The sequence below is a fragment of the Anolis sagrei genome, chromosome 4 (assembly GCF_037176765.1).
Source record: "Anolis sagrei isolate rAnoSag1 chromosome 4, rAnoSag1.mat, whole genome shotgun sequence".
Classification (NCBI taxonomy): Eukaryota; Metazoa; Chordata; class Lepidosauria; order Squamata; family Dactyloidae; genus Anolis; species Anolis sagrei.
Window position 1 is genome coordinate 184,434,425 of NC_090024.1, and position 26,075 is coordinate 184,460,499.

The 26,075-nt window shown below is 39.8% G+C and overlaps 1 protein-coding gene across 2 annotated transcripts; it reads left to right on the plus strand.

Annotated features, from left to right (window-relative positions):
* The first annotated feature begins 1,280 nt into the window (after window positions 1-1,280).
* On the plus strand, window positions 1,281-25,529 carry GNAT2 (G protein subunit alpha transducin 2). Of its 2 annotated transcripts, none has more exons than XM_060773243.2 (9): window positions 1,281-1,711; window positions 9,328-9,370; window positions 11,447-11,588; window positions 13,448-13,605; window positions 16,527-16,655; window positions 17,937-18,066; window positions 21,781-21,934; window positions 23,109-23,326; window positions 24,543-25,529. In XM_060773243.2, the coding sequence occupies exons 1-8, from the start codon at window positions 1,594-1,596 to the stop codon at window positions 23,297-23,299; spliced, it is 1,065 nt and encodes a 354-aa protein (XP_060629226.2). In that variant the 5' UTR covers window positions 1,281-1,593; the 3' UTR covers window positions 23,300-23,326; window positions 24,543-25,529. The 2 variants fall into 2 exon arrangements, with proteins under 2 accessions (XP_060629226.2, XP_060629225.2); XM_060773242.2 differs by having other exon boundaries at window positions 23,109-23,315.
* The last annotated feature ends 546 nt before the right edge of the window (window positions 25,530-26,075 follow it).

The following is a 26,075-nucleotide window of genomic DNA, read 5'->3' on the forward strand; positions in this document are numbered from 1 at the left end:
AGCATTTCAGTTTTACATTTCTTCAGAAATATATACCTATATGTTTCATCTAAAATGCATACAAGGGAGAAACAATTGCATTCTTGCTTTGCTTGAAGAAAAGAGTTTATTTTGCCTGTTTATAAATGGGAGCATGAGGACAAAGAAGAAACTGCAACTCCTACTTCTGGTAGAATGGGTTTCCTTTGTCCCTTAGAAGGGACATGAAAAGAGGAAAAGCTAGAATTTTGCATCAGAGGAAAGGATTTCCTTTGTGTACTTTGAGGGTATGTGTGAAAGCAGTGAAGAAATTGGAATATTGAGAATGTTGGTGTTGTTGGAAGGTGTTTTATATCTGCTTGGGTTGGGATGTGTGGGACTACTAATGATCTAGTAGGGAAGGGTTGCCTAGCTTGCAAAAGATAAGCTCTGGTGGTTCCTGCTTTAAGCCTCCTTAAAATTGACAGTGGGTTAAGTAAAATTGCTAACTTTGTGGCTATTTCAGCTCCATAAGAACACTACTCCCCATCACTTTCCAAGTATCCTCTATAGAATTGCCCTTGTCCCCTTCCCCTGGTTTACATCAGTTTCAATGTAAATCGCAATATAAATTGAGACTTACTTGTTTTGTTGTTTTTCTTTTAAGATCCATAAAAAGAATGTAATTTATCAGAATAGCTGAGAATGGAAAAACCTCATTCATTCAACCTTCCTAAATCAAAAGGGAGAAGGGAGATGTAGATGTTGTCACTATTCCTCACTATTCTTGCCTGTATGAAGCAAAACAACAAGAGAACAGAAATAACTACATCCTCTCACTCATGCATTTCAATAATGCCATTGGCATATTCCCTAAGAGGCACCTGTTCGGGATAACTTCTGTTCAGTTTACTGGGTTGCAGCTATCAAAATGAGATGATAGGTGTATGTATTTAGCCCTCAATTAATAGTTAGTCTTATGTTGTCTTCCACATCAGCTGTCAGTATTCCCTCATGGGTCTCCTGGGAAAGAGGAGGAGGAAAAAGAGAAGATAAAAAGAGAACAATGCAAACTTGGGGTCTCATCCTTTAGGATTCACAAGATTGGTAGTAGCAGTAATCCTGCCTTGTATGTACGTGAAGAGGACCGTTAGCTCGTTGTCATGTTATATAACTATCTCCGCCATACCACACAACTTGGGTTCAATGTTCTTCTTTGCCAGTCATTAATCTTTGCCATCTTGGGCTTTTATAATTGGATTTCCCGGGTCACATGGTGAGATAAAAAGTCCTCAATCCAGTGTAACAAAATTGGGTTATCCATGAAGACTTAAGAGAGGAGGTGGGGGGAGGTGGGAGAAAGAACAGAGAGCAAGGAGAAAGGCTTTGATGCTACCTTCTTAGCAGTCTTGGACCAGCAGCCTTTCAGAAGACAGCTCCGGAGCAAGACAGCTCCGTAGAGCATCTCTTTTTTATTTGAATGCTGGAGGATTCAGCATAAACAGTTTTATTTTGCTTTCTCTCATTCTCACCACCCAACAAGGGTGAGTTAACCCATCTGAAGAGCTGGAACGGCCAGAAGATATAGAGAACCTAGGTGTCTCGGAGGAGGAGGAGGAGGAAGACGAAGGTGAAATGGGGAGTGGAGCAAGCGCTGAGGACAAGGAACTTGCCAGGAGGTCCAAGGAACTGGAAAAGAAGCTACAGGAAGATGCAGACAAAGAGGCAAAGACAGTCAAGCTGCTGCTGCTAGGTAGGCATACTGGTCCATACATCTTTTGTGCCAAAGCTCTTTTAAGAAGGAGGGTGGGACTAAAGGTGGAACCCATTATTGGTGATAATGAGCCACTGATCCTTTATAGAACACATTTGGCTCTTTGAAGGCGTAGTGCTGCAGGTGGAATCTGCCACTGATAAAATGGAAACTGGCTGTTTAGGAACTTATTAATAGTATGTGTCCTTATGTACAAGCAGCCCCTGAAGGATTCTGAAGTAAGATTCCAGATATTCTGTCTCAATGACAGCAGGTGAGATGGTATGAGGTCAGTCAGAGCTTACCTGAGGTGGTGGACAAAATGGTGGTCCTCCCCATTCCAAGCATAGAAGTTGACTGGACTGGTAGCTGAATGTGTCATCAACTCTGGAGAGATAAGGGTATTCATGGCAAACTGTATGGCACACACAGCTTTACGCTCTAAAGCCATGCCATCGTTTGCTGCCTATTAGAATTTGCTACCTGAGGTTCTCTATTGGTTACAGATGGACTTCATGCCAGTAGTAGAAAATGAATGTTGAAATGTCTTTTCGTTCTGATGTGACCAAAAAGCTTATGGAATGGGAGCTGTTTGATTTCAGTACACCGTGTTCTGAGATAAGTTTGCCCAAGGACTAAAGGTCAAACATTGTGGTTGAAAATGCTCCCAGGTAACAGTCCACTGTAGATGGCCAAAGACATTACAGAATGGAAGAGGATCGGATTGATCCAAGTTTACTTCAACGCACAAAAAGAAACACCATTTAAAATAAGAACATGGGAATGTCTCTTGTTAAGTTGCACCAGATGGTTTCTCATTAGCTTGATGACTTCCTAAGACAGCCGATTAGCAAGAACGCAGATATCTCAGCCCATTGGATGTAGCAAAAGGTCAACAAACACCCTCTTCAGCAAAGCAGTCGAGGGCACCAATGGCTGTCAGAAGAGATTAAATGTTTCCAGGAAGGATGAGAGTTAGCGAAGGGACATAGAAATCTGAGACCCGTGTTATTTTCTTAGGATATTCAAAATTATTTTCTTTTGCAAAAATGTTCCTCCACAAGAAGATGATCTACCTTGTAAAATAGAATTGTTTATCCCGGGATAAACAATCTCAACATAAAAGAATTTAGGGATCCACAATTCACTCTGCAAAGATAATGCTCCTGACAACTGTCCATTCCCCTATCCTATCCCAGATAATCAAGCAAGGACTATTTTTAAAACATTCCTACAGCAGGAAAATGTATTGTCCCTGTTTCTCTTTAGCTCAGTCAGCACTAAATACAAGGAAAGGGAAATCCCAGCTATGAACTGCAACTGGGAAGAAAAAATGTATTTACTTTTACAGCATGGCTTTGTAAGATAGCATTCCCTTAGAAAGAAGAAAAGTGTTCATCAAATATATGAAGGAGTGTCAATTGAACAGCAGAGCAGAGGATAGCAGCAGGTAGTCTGTACTTGCCTGTGCAACATGGGTTCATCCAGGTGACAGCAAGGAGGTTGGGATCAGGGCACTTAAGTCCTAATTCTAAGCAGCTTCCTGTTTTGGAATAAGCAGCTTAAAATGACGAGATGAGGAAACATACCATGGCCGCTGAAGAAGACTGAAGGGCAAGAGAAAAAAAATCACAGTCAAGAAAGACAGAAGACCTTAAGAATACATGCTCATAGGCTAGCATAACTAGAATGCAGAAGTTTATTGATTTGGAGTGGCATATAAATTGGTACCTGCTGGGTTCATACATCAGTAAATTTTGCAGATATTTAAGTATTTTTTTAAATGAGATCACTATTTTAATGGCTCACGTTGGTTCATCCTAAGGCTACCAATTTTAACTCAGGCTGGAACTAGAAATGTATGTACAGTTGTGAACAGAGAAGAGGAAATATTTATGGTATAACCTTATACATGTATTGTCAAAAAGGCTTTCATGACTGGAATCACTGGTTTGTTGTAGGTTTTTCAGGCTGTATGTTCTAGACGCATTATCTCCTGACATTGCGCCTGCAACTGTGGCAGGCATCCTCAGAGGTTGTGAGATCTAGAACATAGCCATACAGCCCGAAAAACCTACAACAACCCTATACATGTATTGTTGTTATGTGCCTTCAAGTTTTTCCTGACTTAATGTTTTTGGAGGGGGCTCGGCGATTTGACTTGTCAGAGGTCATCCAGTAGGTTTCTATGGCTGAGCAAGGATTGAATATTGGTCTTCAGAATCATAATCCAGGACTAAAATCACTGCACCAAACAGGCTCTGTGCAGAAGTATACACCGTTGAATACAATGAAACCCACTCTCATTGAACTGGGAAAAAAATCACAGCCAAAAATATTATTTTCATTCTTCACTAGATCACTCCATACAATGAAAAACTGATCCAAGGAATTCTTATAATGGGTTGTGTTCTGTCCAATATTTGCATGGCATCTTACGGCAATCAGATGTCACTCGGAAATAATTTTAAGCGTGGATATATACTTGTCCAAATATTTTATTCAAATATATGACTCACATTGCTTGAAGAAAGTAACCTTCTGTGGTGTGCTGGGGATTCAAGGACAATTCAGTTCATTACACTGTCATTTCCCAGCATGCATGAAGATCCCATTTTGGTAATCAATCACAAATTAGCGTTGCTGTAGAAATCATTCCAAAGGCTATGGAAAATGGTCAGAATAGGCATGTAGTGGATTTAATGTACCTAGGGTATTTCGAAGATGATAGCAACCCTTCCAGTTCTCCAAACCAGCATTTTTTTCTGTTCCAGTTTTATTTATGCTAGTTTCCATGCAACATCAATCCCCACATATCAGAATAACTGGCAACTTTGCTGAAGGGGGATATCTCTACTCTTGTTTGCTATTTGATTAGATTTAGCAGGAGGAGAACACTTCCATCTCTAATTGGCACAACAGGAAAGTGCCAAATCTTTAAAGCAATACATTACAATATAAAACTTTATTTAAAAATCACTGAAAGGTACAAGTGATTTGAGAAGGGTGAGCAGGGGTCAATTTAGGGAGGATCAAGGATTGCTGTGATTCCTGACAGTCCATGTTTCCTGAATTATTCCTTAGGGCCAGGGCAGACTGTTGTTGTTGTTGTTGTTGTTGTTGTTATAGTTATAGTTATATATTCCACTTTTTCTCATCACAGGGAGACTCAAAGTGGCTAAGACAACTTGTGGCCTTTCAGATGTTGTTGGACTATGACTTCCATCCACCCCTTCACAAGAGGGAGCGGAAGTCCAGTAGTCCAGTAACATCTGGAAGATTTGGAGTTGCAGATGCTTCATAGGGATGCCCATACTTCTGCTTACTATAAGTTGCAGGGATCCTTTGAGTTTCTAGATGTTTTGAATGCTCACACCCACAAACTTTTGGCCAAAACTTCCGGAGTACCAATGTTCCCCAAGTCCTGAAACAAAGGGCAAACAGGAAAATATGGCAAATATTAATTATGGTTGGAAATATTTTCGAGTTAGATCTCTGTTATAGCCGAGATAAGCCTTCAAAGCCTTCTCACTTCATGCACTATCTATCTCAAGAAATGTAAAATGGATACCTGGGACAAAATTACACAGCTTGCTTCCTAGGGACATAAGAGGTAGCACTCAATACATGCGATGACTGTCATGATGTGCTATTACACAAGTTGTCCTTAAGCACATTGGTCATGTATGTGACGACAAAAAGGGAAGAAGAACACATGGACAATGAATAAACAAAATCCAAGCAAGCAAGGCTCCAGGAGATCTGTCTTTTTATAAAAAGTGGCCATCACGAACACTGGTGACACCAAATGCATCAATCAATCCCAAGCCTTTCCCTTCACCTGAAGAGTGGATACCACAGTGTGAACTAGAACAAGTGAGGAAGAAACCTGAAAAGCTTCAGAAATTGAAAAGCCAAGTATTAAGAGGAGTGTTGGTACAGGAGGCTCTGTTCTATGGAAGAATCTGTGTGGCTGCTTGCAAAGCACAGCATGAGGTCGGGGCTCAGTATAATAACTTGTCCTATATCCACTTCTATTCCCATGGTAACTTCCTCCTTAGTAATTATGTTGCCTCGTTTTCTTCTTTTTTGACTGTGTGTTGCAGCAACACCCACAGCCATGCCTATTCTTTATCACATTTCATGCTGGGAGTGGCATAGCCCATATGGTTTTGCAAGCAATGAATGGAACAATAAAAAAATAAAGAATGCGACATTTCAGAAGACTTTCTGTTCCATAAAGATAGTGGACATCACAGTGTTCTTTCTCTCTCTCTGCATATAATTGCTGCACTGTTACACAAGGGACAGTAATCTAGTTGGCCAAAAGCACCACAGCTTTTCCTAAATAGTTATAGCTGAGATATACCATGCTACAATTCCAAGCATCCTGACCAGGGCCATATTTACTGGGGCTGGGGATAGCTGTTATTCACATCTGAGAGGGCATCAAATTAGGGAAGAATGTGTTTTGTTTTGTTTAAAATCCTTTGCTTGGCACCAGGGGGAGCTTTGTCTTCCCAAGGAAACAGCTGTGATAGGTATTGCACAATACCCAGAAATCTGAATATGAGATTTCTTTGTGTGAAACAGATGCTCTAAGAAGAACATAGTGTAGGTCAAACTCTTAACTTTTTTAAAAATATGTCTACCACCAAAACTGCTGTAAAACACAGGAAAAAATGGGATATTGCCTTGTACTGAGTAGAAAATAAATAATTTTAATCCCTATTAGGACCCAAGGGGGAGAGGGGAAAGCATTTGTTCTGGTAGAATGCTAAACAAGACTAGTATTTTCATTGACTTCTGATGGCAAAAGGGAATATGTTGTTTATTAACTACTTAGAACAGTGAGTTTCCTATTACTACTCCAAATGTCTTTGTTAGAATTATATAACTAGTACAACTCTTTTCTGGTTGGTTGTGAGTTTTCTGAGCTGTATGGCTATGTTCCAGAAGCATTCTCTCTGACGTTTCACCTGCATCTATGGCAAGCATCCTCAGAGGTTGTGAAGAAAGCAAATCTCTCAACCTCTGAGGATGCCTGCCATAGATGCAGGTGAACGTCAGGAGAGAATGATTCTGGGACGTAGCCATACAGCCCAGAAAACTCAAAACAACCCAGTGATTCTGACCATGAAAGCCTTTAACAATACATAGAACTCTTTTCTGTTTATGTTTGTAATATAACCTTCTTCAAAGTGATGTGTTTTTGGGGGGATTCCTGAGAATCACAGATCAATCCATCTGAAGCATAAGAGGTGCAGGGAGAGCAAAGCAAATTCCTTGTGCTTGAAGACGGTTTTTCAAGTTCAACTATGAACTTAAAAAGTGGAGTTTCTGAAGTTGCTATTGAATAGTTGCCATATGTAAAGCCACCCTGAATCCCCTTCTGGATAGAGAAAGGTGGGATACAAATAGAGTAAATAAAATAAGTGCACAGGACCATTTCTGGGACATATTAAAGTTGAACAGAGTTTCTTATAAAAGAAACTTGCCCTTGTCCTCAATATGTACACATGGGTTCCCTATGACAAGAGAACAACCTAAGGAGGAGAAAATGGTGGCATGCTCATTACCAAACATGCATACTTAAAATGAAAGGGGCAATCTCACCAAAATTCAGATATAGCCCATTTCCAATAGGTCTTTATGCAAGTGCAAGATCAACATGAGTGGGTCCTGACCATGGAGTTGACAATAGAGTTGCAGAATTAGCTCACATGTCTTAACACACATGTGCTACAGAACTGCTCAAATATAAGGCCCATTTTACATGGGCAGCAGAATGAGATGGCAGAACTGAGTGTATTGCTTCTGGATGCAAGGTAGTAGGTACTATTTTGTAATGTTGCCCAGCTTTTTAAAAATCCTTACAAAGAAAATGGGATGGTGCATCAGATATGGAAATATAAGAACAATCTGTTTCTTACTGGTTAATTCCCTATTTATTTTGAATCAGTTTTGCTTCTGAGTTAAACATAGAAGAGGATTTTCAATATGAATTCCCACCTACAGTGTCAAATATTGCAGTTCCTAAACCACAAAGCAGTTCACCCTGATGCAGGTAGGATTTCAGCAAAACTGAAAGAGTGCACAGAGAAAGCTGAGAAATAATGTACTGAGCCACCAGGCCCAACAGCAACAAGTTTTATTGACATTATCAAAACAGTTACAAACAGGTCCTATTCAGACAAGCCACGTGTCAGTTTTTAACTTTGGAAATTACTTTCATAAGTAGTTTTTTAAAAAGTTAAAGCAGCAGTATGTAGAATGCCTCTAACTGTAGATCAGTGGTTTTCAATCTGTGGGTCCCCAGGTGTTTTGGCCTACAACTCCCAGAAATCCCAGCCAGTTTACCAGCTGTTAGGATTTCTGGGAGTTGAAGGCCAAAACATCTGGGGACCCACAGGTTGAGAACCACTGATGTAGAGGCTGTCCTGCTCAAAGCAGCGAGCAAACATTTGCCCTCACAAATATGTGGGACTCAGCTTCAAACCTGGCAGGATGATAATTGTACACAGAATCCAGAGAAGATTCAGAGTAACATGTATTGTTAGCACTTGCAGGAGGAAGTTAACAATCCTTTGGATGGTATATTCACTGACTGAGGTTGTTATTCCTTCCTCTTCCGGTCCCCAACCACACCAATGTGCTCACATCTTTTGTAACCTTTACCATCTCTTTCAACATTATTGAAAAGTCTTGTTTCTGTAGCATTCATGTTGCTCAGGTGCATCACAGCTGCCCACATGAGTAGCTTGCTCACATCAACATCAGAAAAGGAAGTGGTGGCTTTCTGGAGATCAAGCCTTCACAGAACAGGAAACAGTGAAGATCCCCTCCTTTCTTTGATGCCGTATTACATTTATGAGCAAGAACTGACATTTATTGGCATTGATAAATGAGGTGATGTAATTTCTCAACCCATTTCTAGTGAAGACCTTGGCAATGGAGGTAGTTTTAGTAGGAAACCGCTGCACTCTATCCCAGTGGTTCTCAGCCTGTGGGTCCCCAGGTGTTTTGGCCTGCAACTCCCCAAAATCCCAGCCAGTTTACCAGCTGTTAGGATTTCTGAGAGTTGAAGACCAAAACAACCCACAGGTTGAGAACCACTGCTGTGTCCCATTTCCACCACTGTATTAGACTTTAATATCATTCTGTACTGTATATGCCCTAAAAGCACCAGATCTCATCTTATATTGGAAGCTAAGCAAAATCAGTCTTGGTTTGCACTTGGATGGGAATACCAAGGAATAGCAAGTGTTGTAGGCTATATTGCTGAGGAGAAAACTGGCAAACCCACTTCTGAATATAAAAACACTAATATTACTTCTTTGAAAACTACGTAACATTTCTTAGTCTTTACAGTGCCGTTTCTTGTTGTTTTTTCTTGCAACAGATTAACAAAATTATCCTTCTGGGAGTAAATAGAGTGGGAGATGTTACTTTGGAGCCTTTCATTCTCAGAATCCATTGGCCAGCATGACTATTCCCAGGCCAGAAAATAAGAAAAAAATGCAAGATATTCTCTGCCAGTTTGCAGAGTGATGGGTCCCTGTGTCCTTCTTCCATTCTACGCAGGAATTAATCTTCTTCCTTTTCACTCCTTCCAGGTGCTGGTGAATCAGGCAAGAGCACAATTGTCAAACAGATGAAGTGAGTACCAGAGGTTGGCGCTGGGATACACAGAGCCCAGGAGGCAGCTGTGCTCTCTTTCTTCCTCTTCCTAGAAGGGTTTTTCTTCTAGGTGTTTGTTCTACATACAGGCACTTTCAGTGTTGCTGGCAACCAGGCTGGGCTGAGGCAAATAACATAATGAGATTATGGAAGGATTAAAACACAAATAAAAATAGCATTTAGTTAAAACCAAGCTAGGCCAGCAGGGAGCAACTGTTTGCTTCTTCATCTGATCCTAAATAGGATAAGAAATAATTTCCTTTTCATGCAGGGTCTGATCGCCAATGAACATTCATTTCTGTGCATATTGCTTAAGTGCCTTCCTTAAGAGATCCAAGAATGACAGTTTTCTAAGTTCTGTGAAATGAGTATAAAAATAAAAGCACAAGTCTACTAGTCATTCTTTTCCCATAGGATACCTGGATATTGGTTGGATACTTAATATTGAAATACTAGGAAAATGCAACTCACACAGAAAGAGGTGGAATACCTTCATGGTACCAGTAACCAGTGTTGAAATGCTAGTATAAACAGTAAATGAACTGTTAAGGGTATTACATTAACTGAAAGATCTGGTGTTTTGAGTTGCCAGAATCACAGAGTTCAATGGGAAGCATATAGAGAGGCATGCAAATTGATGTTAAAATTCATTTCTGGGGATGAGGAGACTAGATATTCTCCCTAACTTCCAATTTTTGGCCCAATTTTTATCAGCACTGAGGGTGGATTTACATTATAAAATTGATGTAATTTGATACCACTTTCACTGCCATTGCTCAGTACTATAGAATCATGGGAACTGTAGTTTTACGAGGTATTTAACCTTCTCTGCCAAAACCTGCTGGTGTCAAATTTCAAAGCCCAAGATTTAAGCAGAACTAAAGCCTACTTCTCATACAAGACATAATGAATTTACTTTCAGGTCTTCAGGCAGGTCATACTCTGGCTTCTTCTCTTCTACTGAAATCATTCCAGTACTAAAGAAAGAGTAGCAGTTGCCAGATGTTCTCTGGTTCACTTTCAAGGTGTTGCTTCCTAACTTTTCTACTCCTAACAGCCCAGAGCCTAGCTGTCTAAGGGACTGCCTGTCTTGGCATTAACCTACTTGGTTATTAAGGTCAGCAGGACCTTTGGCATTTCCTCCACCCATTAGCAGGGACCCACTTGTAGAGGAAAGGCAGTGCCAGATTTACACTCTAGCTAAGTAAGCTGCAGCTTAGGGCCTCAGATTATGAGGAACTTTTAAACATAATGTACTCCCTGCCTAAATATATTATTTCTCCTTTTTTATATCTCTTAGAGTAGTAAAGACTGGGTATCTCTTATCTGAAATACTTGAAAACACGAATGTTTTGAATGTATTTTGCATTTCCCCGTAGATTTTGGAATACCTGTATTGTATTTGTATATACATACATAAAGAGTTATCCTGGCGATAGACTCCAAGTTTAAACAGGAAATGCATTTATTTTTTATATACACCTTGCACAGATAGACTGAAATATTTTTTGTGCATGGGTGCATGAAACAAAGTTGGTGTACATCAAACCACTACAAAGCAAAGGCATCACTGTCTCAACCATCCATATGGACACTTCTGGATTTGGGAGTATTTTTGAATTCTAGACAAGAGATATTCAACCTATGCCCTTTTTGGAAATACTATGCAGCCTCTTAGATGTGCTGTAGTTAAGGGCCTCGACTTGTCTTAATCCATCTTTGGGAAAAAGAGTTTTGTCTGGTGTTGCTCCTGATACGAAGAGCTCCCTCTGGACTAGAATTATGATGGGCTCTCAGTCTTTTTGCAGTCAGGAAGGAGGTTTTATTACATTTTCATTTCACAGTTTTAAAATTATTGTTTTGGGGTATTTTGAGTACAAAATTGCCTTATATAAAATAAATGTTTATAGTATCATGAACTACAGCAATTTTATTCTTTTCACATAAGTGAATTGCTGCTATCTGTGTATTTGGTTATACACAATTGGTACAAATTCAATACGTAGTGTGGCATTTCACATAAAAGTTTTGTACTTTGCCCCCTTCTTTACACAGGATTATCCATCAAGATGGCTACACGGAAGAGGAATGTTTGGAGTTCAAATCAGTCATTTATGGGAACATCCTACAGTCGATTTTGGCCATCATCCGAGCCATGACCACTTTGGGAATAGATTATAGCGATTCCAGTCGAGCGGTCAGTATTAGCATAACTAGAAAAAGAAAGTCCTGTTTCAACCTGGAAGCATTATTGGCCATGTTAGCTAGTGGATTCTTGGAGCTTTAAACCTCTCCCCACCCAATAATTTTTCCCAGTTCTAGCTGGAAGAGGGAGTAAAAATATAATGTCTGTTTGAAGCAGTTGGAAATGTTAATGTGTTGATCAGTGATGCATATTGTCATTGATTTGATACAAGTGAAAGGAATAAAAAGAAGGAAGGAAAGGGGAACATGGTGACACCTAAATGGTTTTAATTTTAGCATGTGCTTTTCTGAATAGAAACCCATTTCTTTGAATGAAATACAGAATGATATCTAAAGGAGTGGGTTTAGAGCCACAAAAGGTTGTGCTAAAATAAAAAAGTTAACTCTGAAAGTTTCTGCAACATGATAGGAGGCATGATAGCCATGTATAAGTATGTGAGAGGAAGTCATAGGGAGGAGGGAACAAGCTTGTTTTCTGCTGCCCTGGAGACTAGGATGTGAAACAATGGCTTCAACCTACAAGAAAGGAGATTCCACCTGAACATGAGGAAGAACTTCCTGACTGTGAGAGCTGTTCAGCAGTGGAACTCTCGGCCCTGGAGTGTGGTGGGGGCTCCTTCTTTGGAAGCTTTTAAACAGAGGCTGGATGGCCATCTATCAGGGGTGCTTTGAATGCAATTTTCCTGCTTCTTGGCAAGGGGTTGGACTGGATGGCCCACGAGGTCTCTTCCAACTCTGTGATTCTATTAATCTATCTCCCCTGCCCACCACCGCCCTCTATTATTTCTATGTTGCAATAGATTGACACAACTGTAGTGGGCCCTTGGTATCCACTGGGGGTTGATTCTGGGATCCCCCATGGATACCCAAATCTATGGATGCTCAATATATAATTGTGCAGTAAAATGATCTTCCTTATAAACAATAGAAAAATCAAGGCTTGCCTTTTGGAATTTGCGTGTTATATGTGCAGGGCTATTTCAAGCTGTGGGCACAGAATCCATGGATATAGTCAGCCAATGATAGTGTACACCTTTGAGACCTCTAACACATTTCTTTGGTCTGAAGCCACTATTGAATGATGCCACCTGGTGGTTTAACAAAAGCTTTTGTGACTTTACTAGTTTCTTCTCCATGGATTCTCAGGAACTCAGGCAGAAAGTTGTAGGACCAGGAGCAATTTGTGATGGCATCTTGCTGGTTTTTATGATTACATTCAACATATCTTCAACTGGTATAAGTAATATTGCAGTGCAAAGTACTGATTTGAAATGATTAAATTTGGTGGTGCTGAAAATGTTGAGATACCATCCATCACTTCATGTTCAAGGGAACATACAGTGTTGAGCCACTGCATATATCATTTCAAAGCATACCTCTATGCATCTGATTGAGAGGAAACATTGGAAGTCCTGATGCTATCCTACTCCAACTATTGTCCTATAGGAAAATTCCTCAGACTTAGTATCATCAGCAAATCAAATGCCCTTCTTCTCATAACATTCCTCAGGAGTATATTCAGACAAATCATGCATCCGCTGTAAATGTTTTACTATGCCCAGGTCAAACTTGATCTGTTGCAATTTGGACTACTTCCTACCCGTTCCCAAGGCCTTGGTAAGCAAGTGTGTTTATGTTTCCTACTGTTTCTGTATAATTTGCTCTGTGAAGGAAAAAAATCTCTCAAAGGTACCAAGGATTAAAATAATAACTTCCCAGCTTTTTGTGTAGAGGTGGTGTATGCTTCTCCACAAGGTGAAACACCGACAAAATTCAATCATTTTTCAGGCATCTTTCAAGACATCATGGAAACGTGATCACCTGACATGTTCTATCTCTGTCTTTTTACAGGCTGATGGGCAACAGCTGTTCAACTTGGCTGACTCCATTGAAGAGGGAACCATGCCCCCAGAACTAGTGGACTGTATAAAGAAACTCTGGAAAGATGGAGGTGTTCAAGCCTGCTTTGAGCGAGCAGCTGAGTACCAGCTCAATGACTCTGCTTCATAGTAAGTCTCTGTTTGCAGACTCAACCCATTGAAGAATACCCTAATGGAGAAGGGAGATTTGTTAGGGTTAGACACAGGACTCCTGTGAAAGTGATAAAGAAAATAGCATTTTTTTTAACCTGAAGGATTAAAACTTTTTTGCTAGCAATTTATAGGTCTTCCACCACAACTTTATTGGCAACTTTTGCTGGATGCTGACCATAGAATCACATTGGAGAATGTAGATTGCTAAAGAGATGTTCTCTCTAGTAATCCCTAAGTCCTCCAGCATGACTGAAGGAAGTTAACCATAGAATCACACCGGAGGATCTAGCAATGCCTAGATATAACACTTTTAATCAAATCCATGGTTAGATAAATCCACAAGAAATCAAAACCGCAAATATAGAGGAATGATTGTACTACTAGCCCAAATGAGTGGGGTTAGATTTGGAAAAAACAAGGCTGTGGAACTTGAGGCCCTCCAAATGTTATTGGGATTCCAATTTCTATCAGCCTGGTCAATGTTAAAGAATAATAGGATAAGTATTTCATCAGAAGAGTGCCACAGATTCCCTGGCTCTGCATTAGAAAGATCCTCGTGGGCCTAATGTTTATATGAACTCACTCCCTGTTTCCCCACCTTTGGAAACTCAACCAACCTGGTACAAAGCAAAAAGAGCACCTAATTCGGGGCCTCCCCATAACATTTGAAGTGGAAGACTTGAAGGTCCCATCTATAGATGCTGAAATGACACCATAACACATCACAATGCTGGCCTGCTCTCCAGTTGTGTCATTACCAGAACGATGTTTTCCCATAGTAGCACTGATTCTGTAAGTCCCAGACATGTACTGGGCCCACAGATATGTGGAAGTGCAGATATTTCTCACCTCCCAAATTAATAGTTACTAATTCATACAAGGACATTCAATAAGCAACAGAGTAGCTAACTGTTGGATCCCCTTTTATTAGGACACATGCCACCAATGTGAGCATTGTTAGAGTACAATTGGGTAGACCTCTAGTCAGAAAAGCTAACCATTGTACAATGTGGTCTAGAGGAAATGACAAAGGAAAGGGAGGCAGGCTGTAATCAAGGAAAGAATGTGCCGTCTTATTTAGCTGCCCACACTTAGGCTTGATTATAGGCTTAGCTGCAGCAGGGTATGGAAGGAACAATTTGTTGTAGTACAGCATGGGAACTACATCAAGCTCGGGTCTTTATTTGTTTAATGCATCCTCCCAAGATGCATATTTTCCATATGTGCTGCTTTTGATTTTTATCTCATTGTGTTACACATCTGCTCAGAATTAGAATTGTTGCCTTCCCAAATTCTTCAGAAAGGGACTGGTTAGAAATGGAACACATAACAGGTAAAAACCAGTTAATTTAGACAAGCTGTCAGCCTCAGTTTTTCAGTTTACGGCACAAAGAGAAGGAAAAAACTCAGGGAAGGGATGATGGGACATTTCTAGATTAGTACTCCTACATAGATACACAAGTCAGTTACAATTTTTTACTGACCTCAGACATGGTGCCTGTAACCGATTTAGGATAAAAAGCAGAACAAGGCAGATATATTCTACCAATGTTCTGTGCATTTTCTCATCCAAAATCAAAATAAAATTTCAATTATCAGTAACTTTATTACTAGGACATAGATCCTGCTTCAATGAAGTTGCTGCATCACTGTCTAATGGAGATAGTTCATTGTTCCGATAATAATAATGATCTTCCCCAACCTATGTTGATTAAATACCAGTAACCAACATATCAGCCAGGCGTTCCCGGTGGTGCAATGGGTTAAACCCTTGTGCCGGCAGGATTGAAGACTAACAGGTCGGAGATTTGAATCCAGGGAGAGCGCGGATGAGCTTCCTCTGTCAGCTCCGGCTCCCCATGCAGGGACATGAGAGAAGCCTCTCAAAAAGGATGGTAAAACATCTGGGCATCCCCTGGGGAACGCCCTTGCAATTATCTCACACCAGAAGCGACTTGCAGTTTCTCAAGTTGCTCCTGACACACGCAAAAAACCCTCCCCCAACATATCAGCCAACTAAAACATGACTTTTTTTTTACTTACACTGCTCTGAATGCCCTTCAATTTCTAGAAATAGTTGAAAACATTAAGAACCAACCATGCAACTATGTTCACAGAAGACAGTTGCACTTCTTCCAGCTTCTCACTGGCATAATTGATCAAGAAACTGTCTTTTTGCTTTTTATTATCATTACATTAAACATTTGAACACCAACCTATTGAATCTATGTAAGGATGCTTTCTAACAGAAGCAATCAGCTGTAACTGTAACTAGATCTGAACAAACAAAACAATACAATACATTGCATAAAAAATAACTCACACAATGCTTACAGTAAACTAAAGTAAACATACTGGTAAATGTTTTCATGTCTTTTACGTCACTAATTACAAAAAGCTAACCACGTCCACGTCAAACTCATTTTTAATCCATTACAAACTAATTTGGTACATGAAGAATAATATAATCATTCATTTCCTATGGGGCTTTCTGTTTTTGCTTTGTGCCTTCAAGTTGGTTCTCACTTATGGAGCCCTTAAACCTATCCCAGGATTCTCTTGGTAAGATTTTGTTCAGAGCCTTCCTCTCTGAAGCTGAGACAATGTGGTTTGTCCAAACGCACCTCGTGGGTTTCCATGGCTGAGTAGGAATCCAAATCTTGGTCTCTAGAGTCATAGTCCCATTTACAGAAGGCAATACATTCACGGTATTGGATCATATCTATCTTGTCTGTGTCTTTGGAGTGCCATTCTTCAGCCAGAATCTGTAAGATTCAAACTCTATTAAGGCTCTAGAAAACGTTTGCTGAGAAAGTTTACCTCACCTTATAAATTGTGAGATTTTATCAATGTATGAATGGAAATGTTGAACTACTGCTTTGCTTTTTTGTACACAGCTACCTGAATCAACTGGACAGGATCACAGCTCCTAACTACCTCCCCAATGAACAGGACGTATTGAGATCACGAGTCAAAACCACAGGTATCATAGAGACAAAGTTCGGTGTCAAAGACCTCAACTTCAGGTGAGCAACCCAATCTTATGTGAAAACCTTGCTGTCTATCTAACGTGTTCCATTTGCTCTGCCAATGATTGGCTTCTTGTGTTGTTAACTCTTTTTTGCACTCAAATTTGTAAGGTCCTGCTCAGTGCATTTTTGCTGAATGAAACACAGCACAACCTATTGGTGGCCCTGAAGCCTATTTGGTCCCAACATTTTTGTCAGGCACTAGGCAGACCTAGTTTTTCAAAAGACTTTCTGCACCAAAGGGTTTAATTTTTTTACTACTTTTCTTCTGAGGCAATAACAGTTGGTGATTCCATCTTATTCTGTTTTGTTACCATTTCTTTCAGGGGTTATTGCTATTTTTTTGTGGTAGTTTCATGTTTACCATTTCAGAGACTTGCTCTTAGCTCTTTCAGTGAAGAAGAAATAAGGTATATATTTTCTCAGGAGCCAGAAGGTGTAGTAGTTTGAATGTCGGATTAGGACTCCCAGCAGAGCTGGGTTCAATTCCCTCCTAAGCCATGGAAACCCATTACATTACCTTGGGGCAAGTCTCACTCTTAGTCTCAGATGAAGGAAATGAAAATGAACTTCTGAATAAATCTTGCCAGGAAAATCCCATGACAGGGTCACCATAGTTTGGAGTTGACTTGAAGGTACATAACCTACATGTATTTTCTCTAAATATTTTATCAAGCTATATGTTTTTCTTTGACCATGTAATCTTTGTCTTCATCTATGTCAGAGGTGGGGAAATACAAAAGACTAGGGTAGTGCATTAACCCTTTAGGACAGTGGTTCTCAACTTGTGGGTCCCCAGATGTTTTGGCCTTCAACTCCCAAAAATCCTAACAGCTGGTAAACTGACTGGGATTTCTGGGAGTTGTAGGTCAAAACACCTGGGGACTCACAGGTTGAGAATCACTGCTTTAGGAGATCCTGGAGGGCTGGAACCTCTACTATATCTGCTCCTGATGCCCTCAAACCTGTATAGATGACATGAGACATGGTTTTGGACCTTTCTGGGCTCCTGGAAAACACTTTGAGACAAAACGTTTTAGAAGAAAAAAAAATGCAAATATGTTTTGACCCCATTCACCTGCAGCCCAGAGTACATTTTCCCACCACAGCCTACCTATTATATCATTTGTCTTTAAACAGCCTGATGAGTAATAAAACATACAGTTATTATGTGTTCATTTAAATCACATATTGGGTTTAAATTGCGCTTGTCCTCTATGGTAGGTTGCTTCAAATAGTGCTAAATAAATATCTCAAACACCACTCTTTCTTCAACAGGATGTTTGATGTAGGTGGACAGAGGTCAGAGCGCAAAAAGTGGATCCACTGCTTTGAAGGGGTGACCTGCATCATCTTCTGTGGAGCTCTCAGTGCTTATGACATGGTGTTGGTAGAAGATGATGAAGTGGTATGTTTTCTGGTTCACTCTATGTCATGCACAGAGAAAAATGAGGAAAGCCCTCTTTGCAGGTGCCAGCTAAGTTTCAACCCATGGGCTCCAATGGTGGCTGGAAAAGGCCACTAGAGAGTGACAGGCTGTGTGCCACTTTCTCTTCTGGACTGGAATATATCCCTCCTCATGGACGAGTGGTGACCTGGGAATCTCCAAAGGATAGACTTTTGCTTCATGGTCTAACAGTTAAAGTTCCCAAATCGATGTGCAGGGTCAATGAATGCTCCACTGCTGACCACATCTGCCTGTGATGCAAAATTCAAAAACGAGGCTGACATAAACTTCACCTTAGTCAACCCCCACACCACCACAGAATATATACAGTGGTTCCCAAAATCTAGCCTTAAGCTCAAAGTTGTGCACAACACATTGAATAAAATAAAGAGCCCTCAGGTACTTACTGCTTTATTGGCCACATCATGCTGCTCTGATGCAAGTCCAAGAAGTGGAACAACATTATCCTGACATTGGCTTAACCCCTGCCTGAAATTAAATGTCTTTCAGTAAGCAGTTAAGAAGTTGGGAGGTGGGATTAACTTGCGCAGAACAGCTACAACCTGTAACTAGTTCATTCCAATCTTCTATGTGCACTATAAGGATGAGGAGAACCTCATCAGCCTACGTCAAAAGTGACATCAGTGTTAATGAGACAGAGCAGGCTATTGCAAATACATGAATAATAAGGCTTCCCTTTCTACTTATACCAAAGGGTTCCTGAGAGTGGGAAGGTGATCTGCTCAGTTTCTTTAAAACAAGAAGAACCAGAAACACTGTGTTGATTTTCAAAAGGGAAGTGTAACTCATATAGACTTGCCCATTTTTGCAAAATGGGCAAGTCGCTCAACATTACTTCCCCGAACTGTACTAAAACAGACAAGCAAAAAGTAGCCTTGTGGTATTTGCTTAATTTTGTTTTTTACTAGGTCTCTGAGATCCATGAACTAGAGCCAAAGCTCTACATAGTGGCTAAATGGGAGAAACAAAACTAGATAAGAATACAGTTAAGCCATAGGTGGGGGGAAATGTGGGCTGCATCCTAGAACATCCTGGGTTTTTTTTTTTTGAACAGCTAAAATGAGTGCTCCAATCACCCCCAAATCCCCATCACAAGAAAAATGGCTGAGAACAAAGCAGCACATCATGAGTGTATTATAGCAGTAGAGAGGTGGGTGCAATGTTCCACTTGCCAATCCAGTTGCCTATGCCTTCTCTCTATGATCTCAGGCTTTGTGTAAGCTTCTGTCCAAATATGGTACGTATTATGATAGGGAGGGAGGACAGGTATGCTTAAATACAATTAAAAGTCACCAACCTTGCCAATCCGCTTTCTCTCACCTGCACCTCTATCAGCATCCTGATCTAAATTATGCCCATCCCTCCACTAAAACATGGATAAATGTTATCTTCACCAGCAGCATTAGACTGTTGGAAGTCTAACCAAAAGAAACATCAAAGCAGTTCACATAACAAGTTGTGCAATTTTTGCATGATTCAGTGATTCAGCCCTGAAGCCTGTTTACTACAGCCTCTTTATCAAGACCAATAAAATTTTCCACTGTTTTCACGGCCCAAAGTAGCAAATCTTACCTTCCAAAACAAGGAAACTGCAAGGAAACTATGACTGCTGCAACTTTCTGAGAGAGTAAAAGTATTAAGGAGACTCAAATAAAATATGTGGACTTTTCTTTCAACCTTAGATTTTTGAAGAACTTCCTGTGACAGCTGTTCAGCAGTGGAACTCTCTGCCCCACAATATGGTGGAGGCACCTTCTTTGAATGCTTTTAAACAGAGGCTGGTTGTGTTGTCAAAAGCTTTCATGGCTGGAATCTCTGGGTTGCTGTATTGTTTGGGCTGTATGGCCATGTTCCAGAAGCATTTGCTCCTGACATTTTGCCTGCATCTATGGCAGGCATCCTCAGAGGTTGAGATCTGGATGGCCATCTGTCAGAGTTCTTTGAATGCGATTTTCCTGCTTCTTGGCAGGGGGTTGGACTGGATGGCCCATGAGATCTCTTCCGACCCTTTGATTCTAGGTGGAAGGAGATAATCCTGCAGTATTCTCTCAGAACTGCCATTTCTAAAGCTGTTTCTCAAGAGTCTGAGGGGAACTCAGAAAAACTTTTCCAAAAGAAAATCACCCCCTAACCCACTTTTTCATTACTTTTAAGGTGCTAGATCCGACCTTTTTCTTTGTTTAAAAATAATGCATTTTTCTCAATCATTTTATTTTTAAATTTTTTAAAAGATGTGTTTTGGAAAAAAGCACATTAATTATTGCATAATATATGAATTCATATCCAATCATGTTTTGGTTATATTGTTTATTCTATGGGAGCATATTTGTCTTCCCATAAGGAATACAGCTTCAAGTTTAAAATTAATGTATTACCAAATTTAGGAATAAACCTCTATTTTCACTCTCTGTTCTAACAGCTCTAGAAATTACTGTTGCCTTCATTTGTTCCTGCACTCCCACTTCTTCTGAATTTTTGTTTTTCCAGCTGTAAACAGTATAATCAGCATGCAGACCTCAGTTTTCCATTCTTAATGTTGCACCAACATGATTGAATTCTCTTCCTGCCCTGTCCCTATGTTCCCTGCAAACAAGCTCCTGAGGGTTTCCCCGCTTGATGAAGCAGATCTTTGGGGTACACTGGAAGTGGCTGCAGTGTTTTTGGGAAGAACTCTGGATGCTGATGTTCTGCATGTTAGATCCTATATTGTGACTATAATTTAGCAAACTAGTTTTCATAGTACAGTCGGCCCTCCACATTTGCGGATTTTATTATTCAGGTTTGATTAAAATGTTCTCTATGAATCTCTAGGTCCTCTAGATGCTTTTTTCATGTCAGGAGCAACTTGAGAAACTGCAAGTCGCTTCTGGTGTGAGAGAATTGGCTGTCTGTAAGGTCGTTGGCTAAGGGATTCCAGGATGTTTTGATGTTTTACCATCCTTGTGGGAGGCTTCTCTCATGTCCCTGCATGGGGAGCTGGAGCTGACAGAGGGAGCTCAATCTGCTTTCCCCAGATTTGAACTTCTGACCTGTCGGTCAGCAGTCCTGTCGGCACAAGAGTTAACTCCAGAAACTGACCATAAATAAGACCTATAAATCTCTAGATTCTGCAGTGCAATCCAACCGCCAGTTTCCAGGAGTTAACTATAAAGTCAATTGGAGGACCTAGACATTCTTAAGAGAGATGTTTGGTGAGGTTATAAAAATTGCAATTTTAAAATTTGCCGTTTTTAACTTTAGCAAACTTCTATGTCTTTAACTCCAGCGAATGTGGAGGGTTGAGTGCATTTGATCTGCTTCAAATACTAATTGCTGCTTTTAAAGTTTACATGTACACCTGGAGATGTCCCCAAGTGGTAAGGAAGGGCGAATACTCTTCAAAAATCAAGATTTTTTTTTAACTGACTATCTCAGAATCCTCACAACTTAGGGATCCATTACTGCCTTTCCTTGTTTTGTCCCTTTTTGTGCCTGCAAAGCCAATTAGGGTAAATGTAACTTTGTCCTGCCTGCGTTTTTTAAAAGGTGTGTTGAGAGCCTTTAGAACCATGGAATAGTTTCTGATGGAGTCTAGCGGTGTTTTGAAAACAAACTGAACAGATACTTGGCACAAAATGTTGAAGTTTGTTTTAAAACTTGTTTTCTTCTCTGCAGAACCGCATGCACGAGTCTTTGCATCTGTTCAACAGTATATGCAATCATAAGTTCTTTGCTGCTACCTCTATCATTCTCTTTCTGAACAAGAAGGACCTTTTTGAGGAAAAGATCAAGAAAGTACATCTCAGTATTTGTTTCCCAGATTATGACGGTAGGTTGCTCTTTTCCTCATTTCTATTTTGCCCAAGGAAGCTGATTCACACATGACAATTTTCTACATTGCAGAATGCTATCACACTTGAAAAGGATCTGTTTTCAGTCATCACTGACTCCCTTTTCCTCTTGTATAAATGGTGTCATGTATGAATAACTTTCCTCCTAAAACAGATTTAAAGATTGAACTGTTGAAATAAAACACAGCATCTCCTTTGTGAGAAACACGCCTTTGAGTAAACAACATCTTGATGCACCAAGTAATCATTCACTATCCTCATTGCAAGTTCCAAAAACAATTTTTAAAAATATTCTGTTTACCATGAAGTATACAAATTCACTTCCATTTTCATTGAATTTAGTCTGAAGGCTACATTTCTACTCTTTTTTATAGAGAGGCACAGGGTTTTTTGTTTTTTCCCATGTACAGGCAGTCCCCAAGTTACGAACAAGTTAGGTTCTGATGATTTGTTTGTAAGTTGGAAAAGGTACATTTTTAAGTGTAACTCCAGCCAATTTTTTTTTTTTTAGTTTTGGATGGCATAGGGAAGGGTTCACAACCCTGTGGTGTTTTGCTGTGTATCCCTGTTCAGAAGATTTCACCTCACTTTGTCCCTGATAATTGGATTTTGAAAAATTTGACTTGTGAAAACAAGGATTGGCGAGAAAGCTTCAGTGGAGACACTTCCCCATGATAACTTTTTCGGTAGTAAATTTTCCTTCAGAAGGGTAGATTTCCCTCACTTCCTGTTGACTCACCCCATTTGTAACTATGAGTCGTTTGTAAATTGGATGTTTGTAACTCAGAGACAGTCTGTAGTTGAAAATCACTTTGCAAAGTATTGCTCAAGAAAGTGTTTACGCACTAAAGAAATTTCCTTTCAAGCAAGCGATGAAGTTGCAAGAAACAAACATGAAATGGACTTGGATCATCAAGGCAGAACTCTATTCACAGGAAGCCCTCGTTTGTGGAGTTTTCCAGGGCACTGTCCCTCTGAAATAGGGTGACAGGTAAATAGGGAAGAAGGAATTATTGAAATTCACTTCCATCAGCAACAGGCAATTCCCTTGGATAAAAGACCCTTCCTCATTGAAATATTTAGCCATAATTTTCAAATAAACTAAGTTTCTTTGCAACATTTCCATCTCTCATGTTTACCTTTGGCAAACAGGTCCCAATACATTTGAAGATGCAGGCAACTACATTAAGCTTCAGTTTCTGGATCTGAACATGAGAAAAGATGTGAAAGAAATCTACAGTCACATGACTTGTGCCACAGACACACAGAACGTCAAATTTGTATTTGACGCCGTCACAGATGTCATCATCAAGGAGAACCTCAAAGACTGTGGTCTCTTCTAAATCTTCATTTTTAAAGGTAATCTAAAGGTAACCATCCTACAGGTAATAAGCTGTTTTTATAGTGCTTTTCTGGAAAAACAGATAGATGACAAACTAATTTTTACACCCGATTTTGCATTCAAATTTATCCCAGCAGTCCAAAACTATGACAATTAGTGCTATGAATACTTGAACCAAGCACTTGAATTCTGAAACAGTTTTCCCAGTTCGTTTGCATATGAATATCTCTTCATTAACTGGAACATAACATTGTATAGTTACATAGCTAAATAAGAGAACTGGATTCACACATAAAAAGGGAGAAGCAAGAGATTTTCCCAGGCTCAGCCAGGCCTTCAAATGCTAATGAAGGTGGTCAGTTGAAACACTCACACCTAGCTCCAGCAGAGAAAAGCTTTTTGCCCCACCCCAGCCATTCTACAGATATATAAACCCATTGTCCTAATTCCAACAGACCTCACTACCTCTAAGGATGCTTGCCATAGATGAAGGCAAACGTTAGGAGAAATGCCTCTAGAACATGGCTCTATAGCCCGAAAAAACCCACAAGAACCTAGTCTACTGAATTCCTTTTACATTGAGATAAGCCAGGATGCTGACTCTTTGCCTTGCTTCTTTGTAGTGAGAGTAGCTGAATAATCCACATATTCTGTTCATGGTTTATTTGTCACAATACCTCAACCTAGCCTGTGCTCTGGTTCATGGTTGTTTACCCACTTGACCAGCAAATGAAAGTAATCAGGCATCAAAAGGCAACAGGGTGACTTTCTTATGAGCAGCTGGAAATTATTTCTGCACTTACACCAGGTATGAGCAAACCCAGGCTTGGGGGCGGGATATGGCCCTTTGGACTCTTTTCTCCGGCGCCCCTCTCTCTCTAATGGATACACTTTTTCTCTCTCATCCACCATCTCATCCTGACGAAGGCTAACCCTTTTGGGATCCAAATGTTTCCTGTCTTTCCTTCATTGTGCACACCATAGGGTTTGAGAAGATGGGGAGGAAAGAGCAGGGAGGGGAATTAGCAAGAACCCCCTCCCTCATGGTCCGCCCACCCTGTGGCCTCCAAGTTAGAAAGTTTGCCCATGCCTGATTTACACTGTACCATTTGAACACTTTCAATAGGTTGGATTCAGGATATGCCTTCAGTGGATTTGTTTGGAAATACATTATGAAATTTTAAAATGCTGCAATGTAATTTTTGTTTCATTTCTCAAAGTACTCTTTCATCTTCATTAATTAGGAAAAAGGACTTCCAGATAGCTTCACTTTTCTGCTGAGCAGAGCCAACGGAGTAAATAGAAGTCACTCGACGGCCCACACTTTTCTATTTCCCATCCATGATGCAAACTGTGTATCTGTAGTAACATGATTTTCCTCCTTTCTTATATACTCTGCAATTTTGTTTGTTCTGAAACAACAAGAGGAACAACAACCCAAATCATCTTGTCTGGAAACAAGGCATCATGTGAGAAACATTGGATTTTAATGACTCTATACAGCTGTGATCGTAAAAAAAAAAAGCAAAAAAAAAAAGCATCACACTTCTGTGGGAAAAACACAATCAGCGCTTTTGTGGATTCTGTGATAGAATGGTACACTTCCTTTATCTAGAAATGGTCTGATCTGTGATCCTGTTGATTGTCAAAATCATGATCCGTTAAAACCCAAGTCCAGTAATTCCTATATTTTATTTGTGGTCAACGAAACACAGAAGATTGGTTGACATTTTAAAAATCTGATTACATTTGATACAGTATGTCCCCACAGCCTTAAGTAGGTAATTTATCTTCTTTCCAATATTCAACTCCATCAGTACTAAAGGGGTAATGAATCAAAACCATCTCTTTCTCTCCACACCAACAAAACCCACAGAATATATCCCAACCCAGTTGCTTTACTTCTTGCTGTGGAGACAACTGCTCTAGCTGTTTCACTGTCCCTGTTATTAAAAGGTCACAACAGTGTACAAAACAAAGCTATGCACACCATAGGGTTAGAGAACTTCTCCTCACATATAGAAAATAGAGAGAAAGGATTCAAAGTGGAAATTACTATGTCAGGATTCTCATTTTGGTATTTAGAACTGTATTGTTCTTGACCATTTGTAAATAAGTCTCATGTTACTAGACGAGATTCTCTTTGTATTAATATTTATTGGGAAAAAGGCTTATTTAGCTTCGACTAAATGTAGAAAATCCAAAAATAAAGAAATGTGCATTAAAATGTTGACAGTGTTATCTATTTTGAATTTTTAAATTTACTACCTCAGCTTTTATTTTGGCTTCCAAAAATCATCCAATACATTTTCATGTGACAAACATTGTGCTTTAATGTCTTAGGTATGAAGGCCTAAGAGGAAAAGAATCGGTACAATGCAATGTTCAATAGTGTATTCAAAACACTGTGGAGTCAAATTTTATCTGGGACAAAAAATCACATGCATATTCAGTGACTACATCATTAAAGTGTGGCTTGCATGTGTGAAATTTTCACAAAACAAAGCTCAGATAGATGTCAAATATGACTTTAAACACTGCTTTTCAACTAAAACATTTAGCTTATGAAATACTGTGTGCTTAAACATGCATGTATGAAATCAGCCCTGAGTGTTGTTGGGCAAGTTACAGTTAGTTCACCATGTGAAAACTGAGTACATCGCCTTACAGTGCTGGTGCAAGCTAAACACTAAATTACCAACGCCATTGTACCAAAGTGTGCAAACAAAGACATGTAGGAAGCTTTTCATGTGGTGAAAATTTGTTTTTAATGTCTG